Consider the following 22,595-nt stretch of genomic DNA (forward strand, 5'->3'; position numbering starts at 1 on the left):
TTTGTCATACACCAGTGCAATACACTCCAATTGTGTTGTTACTGACCTAACAAATGTGCCTCTAATTTCCTTTCCTTGCTGCACTATATATCAGATCATATTTTGAGATTTATATTGTTGGTCTTTCCTAGACTTAGTGCCAGCAGCAGAATTGCCCACCTTTTGCCTGAAGAGCAAGTCTACTTGAACCAGCAGAGTGGCACTATTCGCCTTGACTGTTTCACCCATTGCCTCATTGTCAAGTGTGCCCCTGACATTACTGTAAGTACAGTTGGCATTTCCTTCTGTGATCTGTTTTTTTTATTTAACTTTTTTCCTCCAGCATTCACTCATTTTATTTTGTACGGTGTTTGTTTTCTCCTGTATTAGTTCATAGACACTTTATTGGGCACTCTGGTGAAGGAGCTGCAGAATAAGTACACTCCTGGCCGGAGAGAGGAGGCGGTAATTGTCACCAGAAGGTTTCTTCGCTCTGTAGCCAGAGTGTTCGTTATCCTTAGTGTGGAGATGGCTTCTTCCAAAAAGAAAAAGTAAGATTAATTCTTTGACCCTCTCAAAGTCTAACATACAAGGAGCATACAGTTATGGCACTGGTTTTGATTCCGGTTGTGTTTGTTTCCTCCATGTAGCAACTTCATCCCACAGCCCATTGGAAAATGTCGGCGAGTTTTTCAGGCACTCTTACCATATGCTGTGGAGGAGCTGTGCAATGTAGCGGAGTCATTGATCGTTCCTGTGCGAATGGGTATCGCAAGACCTACGGCTCCTTTCACTTTAGCCAGCACCAGCATTGATGCTGTTCAGGGCAGTGAGGAGCTCTTCTCTGTTGAACCTCTACCTCCAAGACCCTCACCTGATCAATCAAGCAGGTTTGTTAATTTTAATTTTCCCCTTCATGTCGAGATTTGTGATAATTATTCTGGTGCCCTGAATTCAAAGCACCAATATGTATGTTGACCTTTACGTGGTTAAAAGCTAAAAGTAAGAAGACTCCTGATTATCCTTATTCCCGACTCACAAAGTCTTCTGGGTTTGTGTTTTATTTTTCCAGTTCCAGCCAGACAGCTGCGTCTTATATCATCAGGAACCCTCAGCCTCGACGCAGCAGCCAGTCCCAGCCTGTCAGAGGCAGAGACGAGGAACAGGATGACATCGTGTCAGCAGATGTGGAAGAGGTTGGAAGCCTCATTATAAAGCCATTAAGGCCATAATGAACTTAGTATGCAAGATATTCTGTGCATATTGGTCACAGGGTTTCCAAGCTGAGCTATCTCATGCTCCACTGTTTGATATTTCCATGAGTTTACTCTCATAGCTCTAGGTCTCATCTGGTGTATTTTGCCTTGTGTCAACAGTTCTCTCTTGTGCTCTGATTGTTAGGTTGAAGTTGTAGAGGGCGTAGCAGGGGAGGAAGACCACCATGACGACCAAGAGGAACAGGGAGAGGAAAATGCTGAAGCAGAAGGGCAACATGATGAACACGATGAGGATGGTGAGGCTCATTCTTTTTTGGAAGGAAAGGGAATTGGTGACACTAAAGCTCACTTGGTTTGTCCCAACCAGGGTTAACTAAAGCATCTGCTTTTCTTTGTTTCTGTTTTTAGGAAGTGACATGGAACTTGATCTGCTAGCTGCAGCTGAAACGGAGAGTGACAGTGAAAGTAACCACAGTAATCAGGATAATGCTAGTGGCCGCAGAAGTGTTGTCACAGCAGCAACTGCTGGCTCTGAAGCAGGTTGGTCAACAGTCCTTGCAATCTTGTGGTTCAGATGTAATTTAAGATTCTAACCTGTTTCATTGTACTTTTAAGGTTTTGTGGAAATGTGGCCACCTATCTTATTGATTTCCTTTTAACTTTTCATTTCAAAGTTTTGTAAGGCTCCAACTGCATACTAATAAGAAAATGGCTTTCTTTCATGCTGCACTGTGGTGTATTTTTTTCCTTGAGTTACAACCTCAGTCAGTCAGTTTTTACAGAATCAGCACCACTTTCTCAGACATTTTGGATTGTGGGTATTTATGTTTGAAGAGCTAATGATACAGACAAAATGGTCCCTGGCTGAATACCCCATGTATCTCATTTGCAGGCAGTAGGGTGTCCTTGGCATTTCCTATTTTTGGTAGGAGCTCCTCTTTACTTCAATGCATATACAGATGTCAGGGCAAAGACTTTGCAAAGTGCATATACAGTTTACTGCTGCGAGTTCCTTCAGTCCGTCCCCTTCTCACATTTCACTGTTACTGTGTTTTTTTTGTGTGTGTGTCATTTTTTTTAACAAATGTCCCTCGTCACAAGATTGGTCACATTCTTTCATCCAAATAACAAACTAATCAACTGGTAGGCTTTTCAAATGGTGTGGTGTTTCTCCTCCTTGGTCCTCTGAAATGTGTGGGTTATTAAATATTTAAAAAAGTAATAAAGATTAAACCATACATTCAAGCACAAGTTGATCACCAGAGAGCAGCAGCTCTTTTGACCTGAATTCTTAGCAACTTAACTGACATTAGTGCTGTTTGGCCTTGTAGTGGTGTGATTTCACTAACCCGCACTCCTGCCTGGGAAAGCTGTATGTAAAGGATGAGAGAGAGTTCAGAAAACGTACTAAATTCCTTAAACTTGTTTCATTTTTTTCCCTTCACCCCTTATCCTCCCCCACTTTCTCTGAAGGTGCCAGCAGTGTCCCTGCCTTCTTTTCAGAGGATGACTCCCAGTCCAATGACTCCAGCGACTCTGACAGCAGTAGCAGTCAGAGCGATGATGTCGACCAGGAAACCTTTCTCTTGGACGAACCACTGGAAAGAACCACCAGCGCTTCACATGCCAACAGTGCAGCCCAGGCCCCCCGTTCCATGCAATGGGCTGTAAGAAACACACCCAGCCAGAGGGCCACAGGAAGTGCCCCCCCAAGCTCCTCAACACCAGCGGGTCAGTAAAGTTTTGTCTCTTCCTTCAGTTTTCCCCCAGTATTCTTAATCCCCCAAATAAATGTTTTGAGATATATATATATTTGTTGTTTTACACAGCAAGTTCCACAGGCCTGATCTACATTGACCCTACAAACCTGCGTCGCTCCAGTGCGATCAGCACCAGTGCTGCAGCAGCAGCGGCTGCGCTGGAGGCCAGCAACTCCAGCAGTTATCTGACATCTGCCAGCAGCCTGGCTCGGGCCTACAGCATTGTCATCCGGCAGATCTCAGATCTTATGAGTCTAATTCCCAAGTACAACCACCTAGTCTACTCACAGTATCCTGCTGCTGTAAAGCTCACCTACCAGGATGCAGTCAGCTTACAGGTAAGATACAGCACCACCATGTGATGATCAACACACACCCCACTCTTCATTTCAGGCACAAATCCACAATAATACGAGATATTATTTTTCTGTTAAAATATGATAATGATTACAAACCCTATAGTGATGTGATAATGTTTTAGTAATTCCCATGACTTAATGGTCTGACAAAAAAAAAAAAGAAAAGTCGTCTCAGTTATAGAATGTTAGGATTTTTGTTGGGAGTTGTTTTTAACACATACTGTTATACAACTCAACTGCCTTGAATAAAAAAGATTAAAGAAAAACACCATATAATTGGCACAGACACACTTGCATCAGGTGGTATGTGTATAAAAACAGGCTCTGCCCATTGAATGTAATAGAGTACATTTTTGAAACAGAACTATGTGGAAGAAAAACTGATTCCCACCTGGAACTGGATGGTGTCCATCATGGATTCCACTGAAGCTCAGCTGCGATATGGATCAGCCCTGTCATCTGCTGGAGACCCTGGTCACCCCAGTCACCCACTTCATGCCTCTCAGAACTCTGCGCGTAGGGAACGCATGACTGCTAGAGAGGAGCCCAGTCTCCGCACCCTGGAAGGACGCAGGTAAGGGAAAATTAACCGTGGGTAAAGCCACTGTCATGGAAATTACTGTTTAGCATCTCTATATTCTGGCCACTGTCTGTGATCTAAAGTGTTTGGTCAGTGACCTGGGTCTCATGGTCAAGGATCTTGACAGTAAATCTACACTTGATCCAATCAGGCTGGAAGTCTGTAAAAAGGGCCGCCCTCTTTGCTTGTTAGATGGTTTGCGTTGAACCCGTGAACTTACTTGTTTTGTATTTGTTTTAGGAGAGCAGCCACCCTGCTGACTGCTCGCCAAGGCATGATGACGGCACGAGGCGATTTCCTAAATTACGCCCTCTCACTGATGCGCTCACACAATGATGAGCATTCTGACGTGCTTCCTGTGCTGGACGTATGCTCACTCAAGCATGTGGCCTACGTCTTCCAGGCTCTCATCTACTGGATTAAGGCCATGAACCAGCAGACCACACTTGACACCCCCCAGATAGATAGAAAAAGGTAAATGAAAGGTTTTTTTTTTTTGTTTTAATTTAATTTAATTTAATTTAATTTAATTTAATTTAATTTAATTTAATTTAATTTAATTTAAACTAAACTAAACTAAACTAAACTAAACTAAACTAAATTAAATTAAAACTGCCATTTCTTGAGTCAATGGTAATAAATTAAATCATATAAGCACAGAAATCATATTATATAACCTGCGATTACAGAATTACACATGGTTACCACATTTTCAGTTGGTTTTTCCTGTAGTTTAAATGCTGTTATTTATATTTTTAGAAACCGAGAAATCTTGGAACTGGGTTTGGACAATGAAGATTCTGAACATGAGAATGATGAGGACACCAATCAAAGTAAGTTAAATATTTACTTAACAATATGTAGTGTAAAAAAGTTATTCATAACATGAATATAACTATACTTTGGAAACATGCTTAAATAAAAAAAAAATCAGATTTGTTAAGTAGAGACACAGGCAGTACAGTTTGATATTTAATACATATCTTTATTAATATTGATCACCTTTTTTAGCGCCATCAAAATATCCTTTTGTTTTTTGCTTTGTCTCTGCTTTGCCTCAGGTTCAACTCTACAGGACAAGGATGAGGACCCTGTATCAGCTGAAACGGGTCAGAACCACCCCTTCTTCCGTCGGTCTGACTCTATGACTTTCCTGGGCTGTATCCCACCCAACCCCTTTGATGTTCCCTTGGCTGAGGCAATTCCACTGGCGGACCAGCCTCACCTCCTACAGGTCTGCGTGTTGCTAAGTCTTTCTGAAATAAATTTCTGAAAATCATTTCTAAAGTCTTAAAAAAAAAACATATTCTGAAAGAGTTTAAGTAAGGGGACCACTTCTTAATGGATGCTTTAATGTTGATGGCAGTGAAGATGGCTGCTACATTGATGAGGTCTTCAAAGTTTTACCACAGGAATCCTGTAATCATGCACTAAAGCATAGCTGCTGCTGTGATTTGTGGCCATGAGGATTTATACACATGCCAGTGGATCAAGCATGTTCAAAATGCATGCAAATCATAGTGCCAAAGCATCTTTGAGTTCTGGGCCATGTATGTTTAAAACTGTTCCAGGGTGATCTCAACCACACAGCTGTGTATATAATTTTGCTTTGGTAAGGGTATGTCAAGCACTTTGCTCACTTTTGTTGCAAACGGCAGCAGCAGCTTAAATGAGACCAGAAATCACTGCACTCTTGACAGTTACATGACGGGTTAATGTAAATGATGTTGGCCAAACAGCCCCTGTAGCATCAATGTTACTTAACTCTCAGCTTTACTACTTCTCTTACAGCCTAATGCGAGGAAGGAGGATCTGTTTGGTCGTCCCTCCCAGGGCTTGTACTCCTCCTCCTACATGGCAACCAAAGGTCTGGCTGAGGCGAGCATGGACAGGAACTGCCTGGAGGTAAACATGGGCTCCTCTCTACCCTCCCCCTCTCAGGTATACCATCCCTCTTCATTGGACAAACATTGTGGCAGCTGTGCTCTAATATCCACACATAACTAAAACTATAGTAATGTTGCAGTAGCAAGAAATCTGTAACAACTATCTAAGATGTATCATTTCCTCTGCATTATTTCCACTGCTTTTGGGACGCTTTGGAGATAATCGATAGAAAATAATACTGGAAATATTGAGTATTGTTTTGGCTTGTAGTCTTTCAGGTGTGTGGGTACTGGAACATAGATATGCGTTTTGTGTCCCATTCTCAATATTCTTTCATCATTACACTCATCAACTCGACACACGCATCTGATCATATTACTGAGACACTACTCTGAACCACTGCATAACAGATCCTGCCCACGAAGATGTCTTACTCGGCCAACCTGAAGAATGTGATGAGTATGGAAACTGGCCAGCGGAGCACCGAGAACCAGTCACTTTCAGAGCAGGAGATGGAGGCCTCAAAACCAGGCCCATCACCACATGACCTTGCTGCCCAGCTAAAGAGCAGCCTGCTCGCCGAGATTGGCCTTACTGAGAGTGATGGGCCTCCTTTGCCATCATTCAGGTAACAGCACAGTCTGTGCCTTAAATTCGGCCAAAGCTGTCCACAAGTGTTGAACAAAAATGTTTAACTATAAATCATTACAAAAAATTATGTGGGCGTACTGCAAGTTATACAAATTCTACTGCCGATCCAAAATTAGGCAGTAAATTACTATACTGCACTATATTTTATGTGATTTTCCTTTGTACAGACCTCACTGTAGTTTCATGGGGATGATGATCTCACATGACATGCTACTTGGCCGCTGGCGTCTGTCACTGGAGCTCTTTGGTCGTGTCTTTATGGAAGATGTGGGAGCCGAGCCCGGATCGGTACGTTTTCATCACTGCATTTTGATTTTTATGCATTTAAAAATTGCGCTTATTCCTATATTATCCCTAGAATTTTTGACAAGCAATAAGTGTGGCACATAAACAGTAAGAATGCTCGTATCGCACATATATGTTAGTTATGGAGGTCTACTTACATATATTAACTGGTTATCATGGTTAAAAACCTCCTAGTCGCTGCAAACGAGCCGATTGAAATATCTCCTCACTGACGCTCTAGTCAGCCGCGCTGTTTCAGACCAAAATCACACCCCCAGAACGAGGACTTTGTTGTGATTGGCCAGCCAACGAGAGCTTTCCCACTGTCCTGTGATTGGCCAGGTACCTGGAAGTGACGAAATTGGTAGGTCAGCTCTCAGATACGCAGCTCCCCCTCTGGCACGGTGGATGCTCTGCATCTCAGCAGCTACAACAAGAGTAGTTCTTCTTCTTCTGCGGTTGAATGTACGCATCTGGATGTTCCCGGACTAGTGCCCGCACCAGGAGGCGCTACAGTGGTGAGAGGAGTGGTGAGGTTTACTGATGACATAATCAACAAACGGAAGTGCCGTTCCGCTTCTCAGAGCCCAGGAAAACAATAAAACCCTTATTTTCTCAGCAGTGGCTGAACTGTTGTTTCTGAAACTTTAGGGTTTCATAAACGAGGTAATGACGCAGATACACACACACAAAAGCAGCGTTAATTGGAGCTTCCGGTCTATGTCCGCTTTAACTGTTAAATATGTTTTTGTAAAGTTGGTCTGCCAAGTCGGGGGAATTATTTTTTCATACATTGTTTATTTTGGATGATGAAGACTTTTTGCTTTAACTCCCAGATCCTCACTGAGCTGGGTGGCTTCGAAGTAAAGGAATCAAAGTTCCGTCGGGAGATGGAGAAGCTGAGGAACTTGCAGTCACGTGACCTGGCCCTTGAGGTGGACCGTGATCGTGACCAGCTAATACAGCAGACTATGCGTCAGCTAAATACGCACTTTGGCAGGCGTTGCACAACCACACCCATGGCTGTACACCGGGTGAAGGTCACCTTTAAAGACGAGCCAGGTGAAGGGAGCGGTGTGGCCCGAAGCTTCTACACAGCGATCGCTCTGGCCCTCCTCTCCAATGATAAGTTGCCCAACCTGGACTGTGTTCAGAGTGTCAGCAAGGGCATGCAGGCCAGCAGTACGTGTCATCACGATTACAATTCAAGTATGACAATACATGGAAACTATAATGCATTTTGGAATTTGATGTTACATTCAACCCTGTTTCTTTACTGAAACCAGATGTCATACGAGTGTAAACAAAGGTGTTTTGTTTCACAAGTTAACCTGCTCCCTTTTTGGATTTGTGAAGATCTAATGCAGCGTTTGAGGAACAGAGATCGAGAAAGAGAGAGGCGAAGTGGAGGACTTCGAGCAGGATCTCGAAGAGACCGAGACAGGTAAACTTCAGTTAAATGCATTAACATTTTACAGTAAACAAAAACTTGTGTATTGTGTAAGGTAAATACGCATGTTTTCTTGTACAGAGACTCAAGGCGGCAACTGTCCATAGACACGAGACCTTTCCGGCCATCGTCAGAGGGGAACCCCAGTGATGAGCCTGACCCTCTGCCTGCACACCGACAAGCCCTCGGGGAAAGGCTCTACCCACGTGTTCATGCAATGCAGCCGGTAACACAACTGCTGCATTTATTAAACTACAACTGAACTGAGTTTTGCTTCCTGTTGAATACTTTCTTGTTTGCATTTATTACGTTTCCTTCACTGCATCTCATGTTGTCTCTTCAGGCGTTTGCCAGTAAAATCACAGGCATGTTGCTGGAGTTGTCCCCTGCACAACTGCTGCTGCTGCTGGCCAGTGAGGATTCGCTGAGAGCCAGAGTTGAAGAGGCAATGGAGCTTCTAATTGCACATGGAAGGTGAAATAACCTGATCAACCACACAACTTTAAATGTGCAATACAGTTGCCCTCACTAGTTTTTTCATCTTTTGGGAAACTTGTTTACTGGAAAATTAAGAAACAAATGACCTTTTGTAATGAACCTGCATATGTTTTATATGTATATAAAAGCATTACTTTGAAAATTACCAGACACTTTAGTAGGTAAAACATTTATTTTCTGTCTCTTGTATTTACAGGGAAAATGGTGCAGACAGTATATTGGACTTGGGTCTCCTTGATGCTCCAGAGAAAACACAAGTAAACTTTCTAACCCTCTCTTTACTGAAACATCTGTGGTTCTTTCTTTATATGCGGCTTGATGAGATTTAGGTTAACAATGTGGCAATACACCAGTTATTTTTTCTGTTAATTCACAGCTTATTAAGTCTCTTAGAATTATATTTCTATGAACGTGAGTCCTTTTTGTATGTCTCCAAAACTCTGGTTTACCATACTGGTCCTTTTTGTTACTTGAGACATTGTCACAGTCAATATTTATCCACAACGTAACAGTGACCTTGCAATACTTGGCACAGCCCTAACTATTCTATCTATTGTTTTGTCTGGTTGTAGCAGCAGGAGAACCGTAAGCGCCATGGTTCAACCCGCAGTGTGGTGGACATGGAACTGGATGATCCAGATGATGGAGACGACAATGCTCCTCTCTTTTACCAGCCTGGGAAACGAGGCTTCTACTCTCCGCGACCGGGCAAGAACACAGAGGCCAGACTCAACTGCTTCCGAAACATTGGAAGGTAATGAATTCTTCTGTGTTCTCTCCTACATTTTATTTCTCCTGGTTCAAGAAGGGGACTGAATTATGTAAATATGTATTTTGTTTTCTTTCTAGAATACTGGGGTTATGTCTCCTGCAGAATGAACTCTGCCCTATCACGTTGAACAGACATGTAATCAAAGTTTTGCTTGGGAGGAAGGTAAGAGCGACATTTGCACCAGTAATTAGACCTGCCTTCATAAGTTGTAATGGTATAACTAACAATATTAAATGTATGTTTGTCACTGCAGGTGAACTGGCATGACTTTGCGTTCTTTGACCCTGTCATGTATGAAAGTCTGCGGCAGCTCATCCGTCATTCACAAGCGGGAGAAGCAGATGCAGTGTTTGCTGCCATGGACTTGGCCTTTGCTATTGACCTCTGCAAAGAGGAAGGGGCTGGACAGGTAATTATGTCACCAATGATTGAGATTAATACTAAAAGTAAACAAATTAATGCTCAGCCTCTGCTGTCTCTGATGAAGGCTGGGCAATACTTCAATAATAAACTGTATCTTTACAAGTTGACAAGTCTAATTCTTTCTATTAACTGTTCTATGTTGTATCCATATGTATGATTGAAACTTTATAAGGACTTGATATAGACAATATGTCACAGTGAAACGGGTTTTTAAGTTATCGATGTGTTATTCCTGTGGATCAGGTGGAGCTTTTGTCTGGTGGGGTTAACATGCCAGTAACTCCCCTCAACGTGTACGAGTATGTGCGGAAGTATGCCGAGCACAGAATGCTAGTGGTGGCTGAGCAGCCTCTCCATGTAAGTGAAACACATTCTCGTGTTCTTTGAACACTGACAAATGTTGTCAGTTTGTCCATCACCAAAATTTTTTTACTCTCATCGTGTCTTCGTTGTATTAGGCAATGAGGAAGGGTTTGCTGGACGTACTTCCCAAGAATGCACTGGAGGACCTGACGGCTGAGGACTTCAGGCTGCTGGTCAACGGCTGTGGAGAGGTCAACGTCCAGATGCTCATCAGCTTCACCTCCTTCAACGATGAGTCTGGTATGGCTTCACTTTATACATGTGCCCTGTTTTACTTTGTATCCAAAGAGTTTCATTTGTGATGCAAACTTTTTTTGTTTGATCCAACAGGGGAAAACGCAGACAAACTATTGCAGTTTAAACGCTGGTTTTGGTCCATAGTGGAGAAGATGAGTATGACTGAGAGGCAAGATCTAGTAAGTGTGGTTTTTATTGTAAATTTTCTTCAATTTTTATATTGTTAAACATGGTAAAATATTATTGTGGTGATTTATTTAATGCTGTGTCCAGTGTGTATTGGCAGAATGTAAATATACTATATATGTTTGTATATATCTATAATTGCTGAATAAAATTTTAATTGAATAAAACTTTAGAAAAAAACTTTTTATATGTACTTTTTGCAAGGGCCTCGCTTATAGAAGACGCCATCTTGCACAACATTTTGTTTTTTAAATTTGAAACTTAGTATCTAAATTAAAAAGGGTACTTCCGAATACTTAAACCAAAAGAGAAATGATCTGTGTGTTTACGTCCTTTCTGGTATGTGAAGGCCACTGTCGTTCTCTTGACGTGCTTAAGAAAGGGAGGGGGGGTGAGGGGGGATTATTGCATTCTGTAGTGTCATTATGCTCATTATGAGTACTTGGGTCATACTCTGCTTGTGTCTGCTTGGGTTTATGCAATGTACATTTCTTCAATCACTATCTTAAGTGGTGGTCTGTACAGGCCTTAAGCAGACGATCGCAATCCCACCTTTAGTTGTGGCGCGCTGACTGTGCGTGCACCATGGAACACAGCACTTGCCATTCCAGTTAGTGGCTCGTGCTTGTTCTGTCAAAAGAGACAACATAGACGATGGTAACCGTGGAAACTTGCTTCAGGTTATGGTACTGACACACATGCTACTTTGCATTCAAAGAATACAAGCTTTGTAGGAAAGAGGGCAAATTCCTGGTGAAAAATTTTCACCAACTTAAATAGAACGTGAGCTCAAGCATGCATGTATGGAACACTAGATTGACACAAACCCTTCTTTTAGTATGAATGTAACTACAAACATGTACATTCATGGGAATATGCAAAGTGGCTCTCTGGAGATGAGGAATGTGGAAAGTATGACCTGACCCTTAGATGTCACTAATTCTTACACACTGGACCCTTTTAAATGTAATAACAGCCTTGTAGAGACAAACTTTTAGTTTAAAATGTAATCCTCAGAAAGCAATTTGACTTGTGTGTCCCGCAGCATGAATGAATACCAAAGAACACGAATATATACAATGAATTATGACTGTTGCAATGTCAAGACTCAATTTTCATTCATTGTGAGCTTTGTTCCCCGTATCTCAACACATGACGACGTGAACATAACAAGAGTGTTTCTTCTCCTCAGGTGTACTTCTGGACCTCCAGTCCATCTCTTCCAGCCAGCGAAGAAGGCTTCCAGCCGATGCCCTCCATCACCATCCGGCCTCCAGATGACCAGCACCTCCCCACAGCCAATACTTGCATCTCGCGTCTCTACGTGCCACTCTATTCTTCAAAACAGATACTCAAACAGAAACTCCTGCTAGCCATTAAGACCAAGAATTTTGGTTTTGTGTAGAGGTTCAATGGAAAAGAGTTTAAAAAAGGAAAAAAAAAGACGTTTACTGTTGTGTAATATTTACCTAGCTCCATTTTTGTAGATTTATTTTTTGTCTATACAGTTTTATGAAATTCGACGTACTGTCGCTATCTCCCCAGGCTGTAATATTTGTTTGTGTTGTGAACACGAACAGCTTGTTATTTTTATTTCAATTTTTATTGCTTTGTTTCCTTTGTGTTAATGAAGAAGAGGTATACAGTCCAGAACATTCCTGCATTGGCACTGTAAAATGTTAAAGCCCACAGCTCTGCTCTTTTGGCTTAAACCTTTGCTTCCCAGGACTTTGGTTTGACAGAAAACTGTCTGCCGAAACCCAGCCAAAGATGACAGCAGTAGAAGTATTTAAAAGAAGAAATAAGACACACTGTGATAATAAGTTTTTTTTTTTCCTTCCCTAGAAAAGTACTATCACTGACAGTTCACTGCTGCCTTTGTGGAAAGTCATTTTTTTCTTGTACAGGGGGAGTAGGGAATTTCAAAATAAACTTGGATGCAAATGTGTTGTCCAGTCCATTTTTTGTTCTACACTACTTTTTTCATTGGTGGTAGAGAATTTAATTTTATATTGCGTGAAAAGGCAGCTGTATCATATCTACACGACTACATGTTTTACAAGAATATCATGGAAAATGTTCAGTCTTGACATTGGTTTACCCATTGAAATAAAGGTCATTCAAGGGTAAAATCTAGTTGCTATAAATGGTGAAATAAACACTAAATATTCAAGGAAAAATCTATGGCTAGTACATCATGTTGGTGTCATGAACTCGAGTAACCCATAAAACTACATGTGTTTAGATTCTGCTTGGTGTGCTTACACAAATGCATTAAAGGCATGTTTTATGATGCAGTGTATAGTAGACAAAGTCCTGGCATCACAAAACGGGAGGAAAATTTGTACTTAAAACAGTAAAAGCAATATTGTTTGATTCAGCATCTGGCAATTTACACTATCCCATAATATCCAACAATGTTTTTTCCTTTTTGTATTTATGAACTGGTCGTTATGACCAATCAGCGAGGGGGAGAGTGATGCCCCCGCCACCTCACTGGAGATGTCACAGCCCGTTGTTGATGCATTCAAAGCATGTAAGAAAAACTGAATCCGTTTTCACTGCAATACGTTTTACGTACTCACAAGGACTATAAAATAAATTTAAAATGATGATATGGTTTGACAAACATTAAGCAGATTGAATGTAGAAACGCAATTACTCTACACGTGTACTTGTTTGTATTTTGCAGATTTTCAGCCTTTTTGAAAAAAACAAAGAAGCCCTGCTATATCTTGAGTACAGACCGCCCGATAGTTCTGCTAGTAAACACGTATTGTAAATAGGTTTTCTTTCAAAATAGAATCACCGAATTAATATACACTTTTGAATTGGCCCGTAGGACGTTCCTTGTCACGCGAGGTCAACCTCTCATTTCATCGATGACCGTGAAGGCATCGTTTCTCCTCCAGTCAAAACGGACCCATATGAGGTGAATCTCATTCAGTCTCGGGGCCACATCACATTCATTGTGGTGATCACCTAACGATGATATCAGCTATCTTGTAGCCCAGTAAGCTAAATTGATTTGTCATCGCGGCCGTCATCCCGGCGTTTCTCTAACGAGCCTGTGACGAGGCTAATGTTGCTGGCGGAGAAGCGGGTCAATCTAGCGTTTCGCATCATGTCGAAGCCGTTCCGTTATTTTTAGCTAGCACTGCAGGCTAGCGCAGCTAACGGCGGCGAGCGACGCGTGACTAATCTGTGTGTTGTTTGAACGGTGGTGCAAATGGAGCAGTGGCAGGACGCGGCCTCTCGGCAGGTCGAGGTTCTCGCGAAGCGTCTGAATGAAGTGTTGTTTAAAGGTCTGGAGCTGCTGCGCTCCGAGCTCGGCGTGGACTTGGGGCTGAAGCACGAGCTCATTCCGCCATGGGCGATCCTGCTAGCGGCGTGTACCGGGCTGGTGCTAATGATCGTTCTGTGGGCCTCGGTCTGCCGAGGTCTTTTCAAGAGACGACCCGCTCCGAGCCCCGTGGACGACGGCGTTGAAGCAAAGCGTGGTGTCAGTAAACCCGTCAAAGTAGAGGAAACGAAGAAAAAGAAGAAGAAAGGCGATAAGGTACGCGAACGAAGGCCATTGTACACCCTCTGTTAGCGTGCGAAGCTATCAAGACTTGCTGTCATGCTAATGTTTCATTGACAGCCAGAGCTAGCGTAAGCATAGGCTACTTCTCAGTCTGGCCCTGCTAGTGTTAACTGGGGAAACGTATGTTTATTTTTAATGTAGCAGACAAATGTAAATGTTGCCCTCTACATTTTAATATTCGCAAGTTTTCTTCTAGAAAGCCCAGTCTAACGGGAGAGCTGTTGCTGAAGCACATGAGGAAGCCATAGTATCTGAAGACTCAGTGCCACATCATCAGTCGCCTCCACCAGAGGTCAAGGCTGACAAGCTTGCAGAGGTAATGTATTATTATAACGTAATAGTAATATATAGTCTCTGTTACTTTGAAAGCTTCATTGAGATTTTAAAATCTAATTGCAAAAGAACCCTAGTCAAGACAAGTAACGGCATATTTAAAAGGATTTTTAGACGCATCAGTAATAAATTCATAAATACAATCTACAGATATTTAATATTGATATAATTTTTATCTTAAATAAGTTGCTTACAGAATTTCAAATATATAAATTTGGCAGGATTCACCCAACAGGGGAGTTTGACTTGGTTAAAATATTTCCAGCCGGTTTTGCTTGATACCACATTCAGACTCAATTTAAAAACCCAGCGAGTTAAAAACACCCAGTGAGAGCAGCTCTCCAAGAAAACACTATTTTGTAAATAATTCCAAGTAGATGGGGCAGCTTAGTGGAAAGCCTTTATTTCTGTTTCAGTGCAGACGTTTGGGGACGGCTAATTATAACAAATCCTACAAACATAGTCCATAAGACTTACCAATTTTAAGAAGTAAATAGGAGGAGGTAATGAACCCAAAGTTGCTGAACCAAAGGCATTATATAAACTGCCTCATGTTACCCCATGATCTGTGGGTGGTTGTGTTGAAGTAGAGCTAGGTGATCTGGCCAAAAATTGTATCATGATAATAAAGTTTCAAATCAGTAGATACTGCTGGTAATCATGATGACATGTCAGATGACTAAATATTTAATTAGCTCTGGATTGAAAGTTGAAAAGACCATGTAATTGTGGTAATAAACATCTGTATGGGAAGAGAACAACAGGCAGTTGTTAAACATAAACATTTCACAAATCTAAGCCATAACATGTGATTGTGTCTGGGAGTTCACTTGTAGTGTATTAACATTGATATATAACGAACCCTTGTTATATTGATGTGGAAGAAAATTATATTGCAATTTGAATAACTGCCCCGCCCTATATTTAAATAATATGATTATTATTGTATTTGGCTCCCCCTCTAATAAAACACAGTGGAGAAATTGCCACACTTTATTACCATCACTCTGCTGTAATGTGATACCATACCAGCTGTCAGTGCTAGGTTACTGTATTTAACCTGCAGATGCAGCAATATCCTCCACCATGGCTCCTGGCCTAGAAAAGCACAAGGTTGCTGCCATAACAGCCTCTGGATAACATAAAATAATTGTGGTCCTAAAGATACTGGAATCAGAATATATCATTGTGCCGACATCAAGAGATGAGTGGTGCGTAAAAATGGCACATGTAAAGGATTGAATGAGTCTTGGATGTAGTTTCACTTATAAATAGACGTAGCTGAAGCATGCTGATTTGATTGACTGTCTTTGGTTGAAGGGTGGCTTCACTTACCACTTTACTGTTCTTGGAGGTGAAGTCATATGTACTGCATAGTATCTCCACTATAGCTCTTGTACGTGTTTAATTCAGCCCCGTTGTGCTACCCTTAAAGTCTTTTTCAGAAACAGAATATATTTTTATTTTAAGCCTCTTCTTTTTTCTTTTCTTTTTTTAAATCCTCCTCCAGGTTAAGAAGTCCAAGAAAAAGGCCAAACAGGCAGTGAAGGAGACCAAGACCGTCACTGCAGACGGTAAAGAACCACAAGAAGGTGAAATATGAGTGGCATAATGAGATTGACTGATATCTAAGTGATATCTGATATTTTTTTTGTATTAAAGGGGACATATTATGCAAAATCAACTTTTTAATCATTTTAACACTTATATTTTGGACTCTGGAGGCCCTACCAGTCACCAAAGTGTCGAAAAAGAATACCTTGTCCTTTTTTCGTGGTCCCCCTTAGTGTAAGTATAGGCAATAAAACACGCGATGTTGTATTCCCTGCGCTTATGACGGCAGCATGCGCATTTCACCACAAATGTTACCACCCCACCAGTAAGTTTACCTCGAGCGCTCCACCTTAGCTCCACCTTAGCTCCACCTTGTCCCTGCGAGAGTGCAGGCGAGGGAGGAAGAGCGGTATTATGTCAACTCGGAGGGACAAGTGTGTTCGTGGCTGCACAGTGGAGCACAGTGTTTTACACAAACTTCCAGCCTCAGAGGATTTTATATATGAAGCTAATGTGCCGGATAAAGTCAGCAAACGTGTGTTTGTGTGTTCACACCACTTCGCATCAGACTGCGGCCAGCGGTCGGCGTATTTAGTCAGCGACCGTATTTCACCGACATACAAACACATTTTTAAGAAAAGGTCACACACAGCAGCAGTTTATGCAGCTCTGCGGTGGCGATCAGCGGTGCTGTCCCTAAGTCTTTTTAACTGATTTACAGTTCGGCAGTGTTCAGCTTGATCCTTGTGTCGGAGGTCTCTTCCTGTGACGGCACTCTCGCTGTTTTCCGCGCACGCTGCCATGTTGATATTGTCAGAGAACTAGTGGAGGGAGGGGGAGAGGAATGGAGCAGAGGGAACAGGAGCTGAGTGAGCACAGTAAAAAGGACAAATCAGAAACCCCCTGGAAGAAGTGGGTGTGTGTTTGCCTGTGTCTCATTTGCATTTAAAGGGACCACGCACAAAACAGAGCATTCTGAAAGGGGCGGGTTTAGCAGGGTTATTGAACTGCTATGGTGCTTCATCCTTATGGTATTTTGACCAAAGCATGTCACAGACATGTTCATTAGGACACCAGGGAACTATTTTAATTGGGGAAATAGGGTATAATATGTCCCCTTTAAGTAACCAGGCCACATGCACAAATCAAATTTAAATGAATTTAAATATTTAAATTTAAAAAAAAAAAATTAGGCCAGCCATATTTTGCCTCTGCATCTTTTTCTTCATCCCACATTATCAACACTGTATTTCTTAACCAGTCCTATTCTTAACTAATGCCACAGTGTCAATTTTCAGGCACATGGGAGACCAAGGTCAGCAACAAGGAGAAGCGTGAGCAGCGCAAGAAGGACAAAGGTTCAAGCGATGGATCAGCCAGTCCTGGTGGAGCAGACACGCCTGTGAACAATCCTCCAGAGCCACCCAAGGACTCTGCACCCCCTGCACCTGCAAACCAGAAGAAGAAAAAAGGTGGCTTTCATCTTTCATTTGCTTTCTATTTGTATACGTAAACATAAATCACACAAAATCTTTGTAGTGAACCGTCTTGGACAGAGAGGGATATGTATGATGTATGAGCTGTTGCATTTATATCGTCACTCCCATCCAGGGAAGTGAATTGAGTGTCAAGTAAATTTCCCCAGATGGTAACAGCCTCATATGACTGTGTTCTTGGCATATATTGACCTTTGCATCCGTTGTCCTCAGGAGACTCAGCAAAAGTGAAGGTGGAGAAGGTGGAGAAGGTGGAGAAGGCTGAGAAGGCTGAGAAGGCTGAGAAGGCTGAGAAGGCTGAGAAGGCAGAGAAGGCGGAGAAGGCAGAGAAGGCACAGAAGGCACAGAAGTCACAGAAGGCACAGAAGGCGGAGAAGGTGGAGAAGGCACAGAAGGCGGAGGCTCCTGCATCTCCTGGTAATTACCGTCAGAAAATCCCAAAGCCACTGACACAGCTCTGTGTAAATCTGCACAGTATGTTCATATGCTTCACCAAAAGCAACACCCAAATATCAACTTTCTCTCTTGTTTGTAGTTAACAGCAGAGAGGTGGCAGCAGCGTCTGTTGGTGTGACTGACTCGGCAGTCAATCTTCCTGCTCATGGTGTTTCTCCAAAAGACGGCTCCTGGAAAACCAGAGGAGAGCCAGCGTCCCTGTGGCGAGCAGAGATTGATGGTAAATGTTTTATCTCCCGTACTTGAGTTGAGTTGTTCCTATGCTTATTAGAGTCAAAATTTAAAACTAAGCATGTATTAAGCATGTATTCCTTTACTCAAAAATTGGTCGGATGTGAGCCCTCACTAAATATTGTTATGAAACTGTGTTTCAGAGTCGTGGACTGTGATTGACAGCGCTATTCCCACATCAGAGATCAATCTGTCTTTCGGTGGACTTGGAGTTGGTACTGCCGGTAAGTATACAGTTAAGGTATCATGTAACAAAGTCTCAGCACTAGATAGTATAGTTCCCCAGAGCATTACATGTGCCTGGCAGGCCGTGTCACTGTCTCTCATCTCTCGTAGAGCCCCACTCGGTGAGCGAACTGCCGTGGCTCAGTCAGCCCAGAGTGGATGATGAGTGGTCTGGCCTCAGTAAGGATGTAGATGTGCATATATATAATTTTAAAGCTGCAGTGCATAACTTAATATATAAAAGGATGTCGGTTACATTCTAACCATGGCTAAATGAGTCAAATGGCTGTTTTTTTTTTTTAAATCTCGTATTATCCGGCAACATTCGTACCCTGCATATTGGGAGTGATTTATTTTACATCACGACTGACACAGGCAAGGAGCAAAGGAGGCAGCATGACACTAGTAAAGCAAGTTGTTTGCAGTAAGGATGAAAATGTCAAGAGGTGCCCATTAAAAGTTGAAGTGGATTCCGCAGCTAGAAGAACTTGGATGCTCTGCACTTTGACGCAGTAAATGTCTATTGTAGCTGGGTAGGAGCGGCACAGGGGTGATATGAGATCTCCTAGGCATGCGTCATGTAGAGGCTCCCGGCAGCGTTTGGTTGATTATTACTCATATTGCTTCGGGGGCAACAGAAGTTACACACTGGAGCTTTAACTCCTATTAAATTTGATTTAACTTTATAATGATGATATACACTTATAACATTTTGTAATGTCTTTGTGATATTTCAGATAGCGGTTCACATGACCCTAGCTCTGATTGGAACGCTCCCTCTGAAGCCTGGGGAAACTTTGAGGAGCCCACTCCTGAGCCTGCTTCTGCTAAGGAGCAGTCACTCCCTGAACCTGTCAAGGTGAATCTGGTGATCACACTAAATAAATAAACACAAGGATGGAGGCAAAACTATGCACTGTGTTTTAGGTTTTAAAACAAAACTGTAGTTGATGACCCTTCAGGGCTCAGAGCAGCTGATCTGATTCTTCCCTGCCTGCCACCCTGACTTATAGTTGTACTCAGCATAGTGAAGGTGTTTTTGTTGCTTTCTGAATAAATACACCTACAGTGTTCTGAGCATTGTAGATTTGTACTAATCATATGAATTTGATGTGAGTGATATGATTCATAATCTGTAACATACATGTAGGAATAGTAACAGCAATTGCAGTGTACCACCTGAAGGAAAGAACATTTAAACTATCTTTTAAATCCCATTTGCAGTGGAGGTTTTCTTTACATCTTTATTCATTACATTACATGTCATTTAGCAGACGCTTTCATCCAGAGCGACTTACAAGGGAATTGAGTACAACCTGCCAGGGGTGGAGTTGAACTTGCGACCATGAAGTCTTTTGCACACAGGGTAGCGGTCTTAACCACTGAGCCATTCCTCATACTTTAAATGCTATGTTTGCTGCCCTTGAACATTTGAGTCTGTTCAGCTTTTACTTTTATTCACGTTACAAATTTGTGTTCCCTAGGACAAAGATGAGGATGAAAATGACCAGGGAGAGAATGTTGCTAATGGAGCTAAAGGAAAAAAGAAGAAGAAAAAGAAGAAGAAGGCTGCAGAGGAGACTGGTCAGGTAACTGCTGGTGGAAATTATATTTCCGTTCTCTTGGTTCCATGTGATGACGTCCATCGTAAACATCTCTCAGTTTGTGACTTTGGACATTTATCTTGAAATTATGAGGCAGCTGGATTTAGACAGAGTTTGTGTTTTGTGAAGGGGGAGGAAGCCGAGAAGGAGGCAGCACCCGCAGCCCCAGTGAAGAAACAGCCGACTCCTAAGGGGAATGCTGCTGCCATCCAGCCTGTTAAAAAAGCTGCTGCTGAGGTCGGTGGATTTAGCATGTGATACACCAGCATGTGTAGCATAAACTGTTTTTCCCCTTTACGAGCCTGCTATTTTTGCTGCAATAATCAATACTAACAGTGTTTTGCTTTGTTCTTTCAGGCCAGAGTGGATCGACAAGTGAAGGAGAACATATCCTCGAAACCCACCGTCACACAAGTGCCACAGAAGCCCACTGATGGAGAACCCACTGCCAAGCAGAACAGCCTTCCTGCTCCAGCTCATCAGAGTAAGAACATTAGACAACGGGCTGCGAGGAAACTCAATGTTGGTTTTGAAATTTAAATTTTAATTTAGAGATGATCCAGACCAGTAAATGTGTTCTCAAGCATCTCCCCGGTAAAATTAAACTGACATTTAATAAGAAAGTTATATGCTCCCTACTTTGTGCTAGATCTATCTTTCTGAGATGCATGTCAGTTTGAAACGCTGGCCTGTTTTAAAATAGTAGGATATTAACTCACTCATACAACCCAAAATTGTATTTCTTTTTCTAAATTGTACAATTCTATGGACCAGCTTAGTTGAGTAGTTCAGAAAACCTATGAAAAGAGGGAATCACATGCTGACACTTGTCCAACTAATGCAGTCTCCTTTTCTGTTTCCTCAGAAAATGCAGAGGAGAACCAAACTCCCAAACCAGCAAAGAAGAAGAAGGCAAGGAAAGATACATGAGATAAAGTCCACTCTGCAGATCTCTGTATGCAAAAAGACTTCATCCTGTTTATGCAACACCTTTTTGTGACAAGGACTTTGAACTAAGGTCATCACGGTGAACTTACCTTAAAACCCGTCTGGAAACTGAAAACTGAAAACAATTTTTATACTCGTTGGGCGTCAGTTGGCCGATCATTTCAAAACTGAACCTCGATGCAGTGCGATCTAATGTGATTCGGTGTTGATGAATTTTGAGTATGAATTTGATACTGATCCTGTCTTCTAATTCTAATGAATCCAATAACTGATTGAAGGAAATATATTGTTGTAATTAGACATGTAGAAAGTACTGACCGTGTTTAGAAAATCAATGTTGTGGTGGCTAACGACAGGCGTGTACGCTGTGGAGCATGACAACGGTCGCCACGTGTCGAGCCACACGGTACTCAGGCCATAATAATGAACTGGCCTTTGCTTTTCACTTTAATTTTGCTCTTGACGTTTGTGAGCTGTGATGGTACAGTAAGGACCGATGGGTGACGAGAGCAGGGAGATCAAATTACTTCTTTCATGTCAATGGTTTTGACTTCATGGGGGTGTAAATGTTTGTGACCAGGTGCAGAAAAGTGACTCATGTCTCCCGTTTAATTTTGAATTGTGTGTGACCCCATATTTCTTCTAATCTTTCCACCTGGATTGTTCCCTATCTGACCTTGTGCTGCAGTGTGTCATTAACTGTTGTTTTTACTGTCTGACTGCTCTATGGCTGGATCTGTGTGCAAACCTCTGATTGTAGATGTACTGTTGCAATGTCTTCATCCTCTAAACAATTCTCCACCTGTGGTTGATTTGGAAGTCGTCAGAATCTTTTGTAAAACCTGTTTGTAAGAAAAGAAAAGCTAAAGCCATGTGTACAAAAACTAAATAAAGGCCAGTTTTTCTATATTTGGACTTGTATGATTTTTTCCTTAGCCTTTGTGAAAGTCTCTGAAACAACCTTCTGACTGGAAGGTTGCCTGTTCAAATCAAGGATATCAGAATCAAGTGTAATGGAACATGAGCGAAATGTATTTCCTCATGAAGTGACATGGTCCAGTTTAAAGAAACAACCTGGTACGTCTGGATTAAAGAAGTGAATCCAAGCCTCTTGAAAACTCTGGAAATCTCCTATCTGTACCAGAATTTAACCTGAAGCAGGAAGTGTGTATCTTCAAAATAATAGCGTAATATTAAGCAACCGTTATATGCTTGTGCAGAAATTTGAAAATGGTTAAGGTTAAGTATGAGGTAAAAAAGAAAAAAAGTACTTGGTTTATAGGTCTATGGAACAGGATTAGGGCCTCTATATAGGGCCTATATGTGATATTTTTTTTCCATCCCTATCATCATTATCATGGTACACACACACTTTTTATTTGTACAATACATCAAAATCTGACTAAAAAGTCAGAATTCTGAGAAAAATTTAAAATTCTGACTTTGATCACAGAACTATTACTATTTCTGAGAAAAAAGTTATTTACATTTGGCCCTAATCCTCTTCGTACAGGT

The 22,595-nt window shown here is 41.8% G+C and overlaps 2 protein-coding genes across 10 annotated transcripts in view; both read left to right on the forward strand.

Moving 5' to 3' along the window:
- The window catches only part of ubr5 (ubiquitin protein ligase E3 component n-recognin 5), a 29,307-nt gene extending 16,716 nt beyond the window's left edge, over nucleotides 1-12,591 (forward strand). Inside the window, exons 32-59 of one of the 7 annotated variants that reach the window (XM_058646851.1) lie at nucleotides 132-261; nucleotides 370-530; nucleotides 630-869; nucleotides 1,052-1,175; nucleotides 1,381-1,492; nucleotides 1,605-1,736; nucleotides 2,089-2,121; nucleotides 2,670-2,927; nucleotides 3,026-3,294; nucleotides 3,678-3,889; nucleotides 4,136-4,369; nucleotides 4,655-4,728; nucleotides 4,957-5,129; nucleotides 5,687-5,836; nucleotides 6,193-6,410; nucleotides 6,601-6,721; nucleotides 7,555-7,927; nucleotides 8,075-8,162; nucleotides 8,250-8,394; nucleotides 8,512-8,642; nucleotides 8,863-8,923; nucleotides 9,242-9,420; nucleotides 9,516-9,600; nucleotides 9,692-9,847; nucleotides 10,105-10,218; nucleotides 10,320-10,464; nucleotides 10,555-10,640; nucleotides 11,840-12,591. In XM_058646851.1, coding sequence (XP_058502834.1) covers nucleotides 132-261; nucleotides 370-530; nucleotides 630-869; nucleotides 1,052-1,175; nucleotides 1,381-1,492; nucleotides 1,605-1,736; nucleotides 2,089-2,121; nucleotides 2,670-2,927; nucleotides 3,026-3,294; nucleotides 3,678-3,889; nucleotides 4,136-4,369; nucleotides 4,655-4,728; nucleotides 4,957-5,129; nucleotides 5,687-5,836; nucleotides 6,193-6,410; nucleotides 6,601-6,721; nucleotides 7,555-7,927; nucleotides 8,075-8,162; nucleotides 8,250-8,394; nucleotides 8,512-8,642; nucleotides 8,863-8,923; nucleotides 9,242-9,420; nucleotides 9,516-9,600; nucleotides 9,692-9,847; nucleotides 10,105-10,218; nucleotides 10,320-10,464; nucleotides 10,555-10,640; nucleotides 11,840-12,052 — 4,417 coding nt within the window. In that variant the 3' untranslated portion in view covers nucleotides 12,053-12,591. Of the gene's footprint in view, nucleotides 1-131; nucleotides 262-369; nucleotides 531-629; nucleotides 870-1,051; nucleotides 1,176-1,380; nucleotides 1,493-1,604; nucleotides 1,737-2,088; nucleotides 2,122-2,669; nucleotides 2,928-3,025; nucleotides 3,295-3,677; nucleotides 3,890-4,135; nucleotides 4,370-4,654; nucleotides 4,729-4,956; nucleotides 5,130-5,686; nucleotides 5,837-6,192; nucleotides 6,411-6,600; nucleotides 6,722-7,060; nucleotides 7,249-7,554; nucleotides 7,928-8,074; nucleotides 8,163-8,249; nucleotides 8,395-8,511; nucleotides 8,643-8,862; nucleotides 8,924-9,238; nucleotides 9,421-9,515; nucleotides 9,601-9,691; nucleotides 9,848-10,104; nucleotides 10,219-10,319; nucleotides 10,465-10,554; nucleotides 10,641-11,839 lie in introns of those variants that run through there. The other 6 variants (XM_058646852.1, XM_058646850.1, XM_058646853.1 and 3 more) reach the window with 6 other exon arrangements.
- Nucleotides 12,592-13,560: 969 nt separating this feature from the next.
- LOC131470838 (protein LYRIC-like) lies at nucleotides 13,561-21,989 on the forward strand. Of its 3 annotated transcripts, none has more exons than XM_058646860.1 (13): nucleotides 13,561-14,206; nucleotides 14,430-14,549; nucleotides 16,077-16,158; nucleotides 17,419-17,592; nucleotides 17,830-18,033; nucleotides 18,152-18,292; nucleotides 18,447-18,527; nucleotides 18,640-18,708; nucleotides 19,266-19,387; nucleotides 20,013-20,117; nucleotides 20,262-20,369; nucleotides 20,490-20,616; nucleotides 20,998-21,989. In XM_058646860.1, the coding sequence occupies exons 1-13, from the start codon at nucleotides 13,877-13,879 to the stop codon at nucleotides 21,060-21,062; spliced, it is 1,728 nt and encodes a 575-aa protein (XP_058502843.1). In that variant the 5' UTR covers nucleotides 13,561-13,876; the 3' UTR covers nucleotides 21,063-21,989. The 3 variants fall into 3 exon arrangements, with proteins under 3 accessions (XP_058502843.1, XP_058502844.1, XP_058502845.1); XM_058646861.1 differs by having other exon boundaries at nucleotides 13,562-14,206; nucleotides 16,077-16,140; XM_058646862.1 differs by lacking the exon at nucleotides 18,640-18,708 and having other exon boundaries at nucleotides 13,563-14,206.
- Nucleotides 21,990-22,595: the final 606 nt, after the last annotated feature.

The sequence above is a fragment of the Solea solea genome, chromosome 13, assembly GCF_958295425.1.
Source record: "Solea solea chromosome 13, fSolSol10.1, whole genome shotgun sequence".
In the NCBI taxonomy this organism is placed as follows: Eukaryota; Metazoa; Chordata; class Actinopteri; order Pleuronectiformes; family Soleidae; genus Solea; species Solea solea.

What these genes read in the sequence shown, in the direction of transcription:
- LOC131470838 (XM_058646860.1), top strand. Translation starts at nt 13,877, where the DNA reads ATGGAGCAGTGGCAGGACGCGGCCTCTCGGCAGGTCGAGGTTCTCGCG. An exon ending in AGGCTGACAAGCTTGCAGAG is followed by an intron (nt 14,550 to 16,076) that starts GTAATGTATTAT and finishes ATCCTCCTCCAG; the next exon opens with GTTAAGAAGTCCAAGAAAAA. An exon ending in CACTCCCTGAACCTGTCAAG is followed by an intron (nt 19,388 to 20,012) that starts GTGAATCTGGTG and finishes TGTGTTCCCTAG; the next exon opens with GACAAAGATGAGGATGAAAA.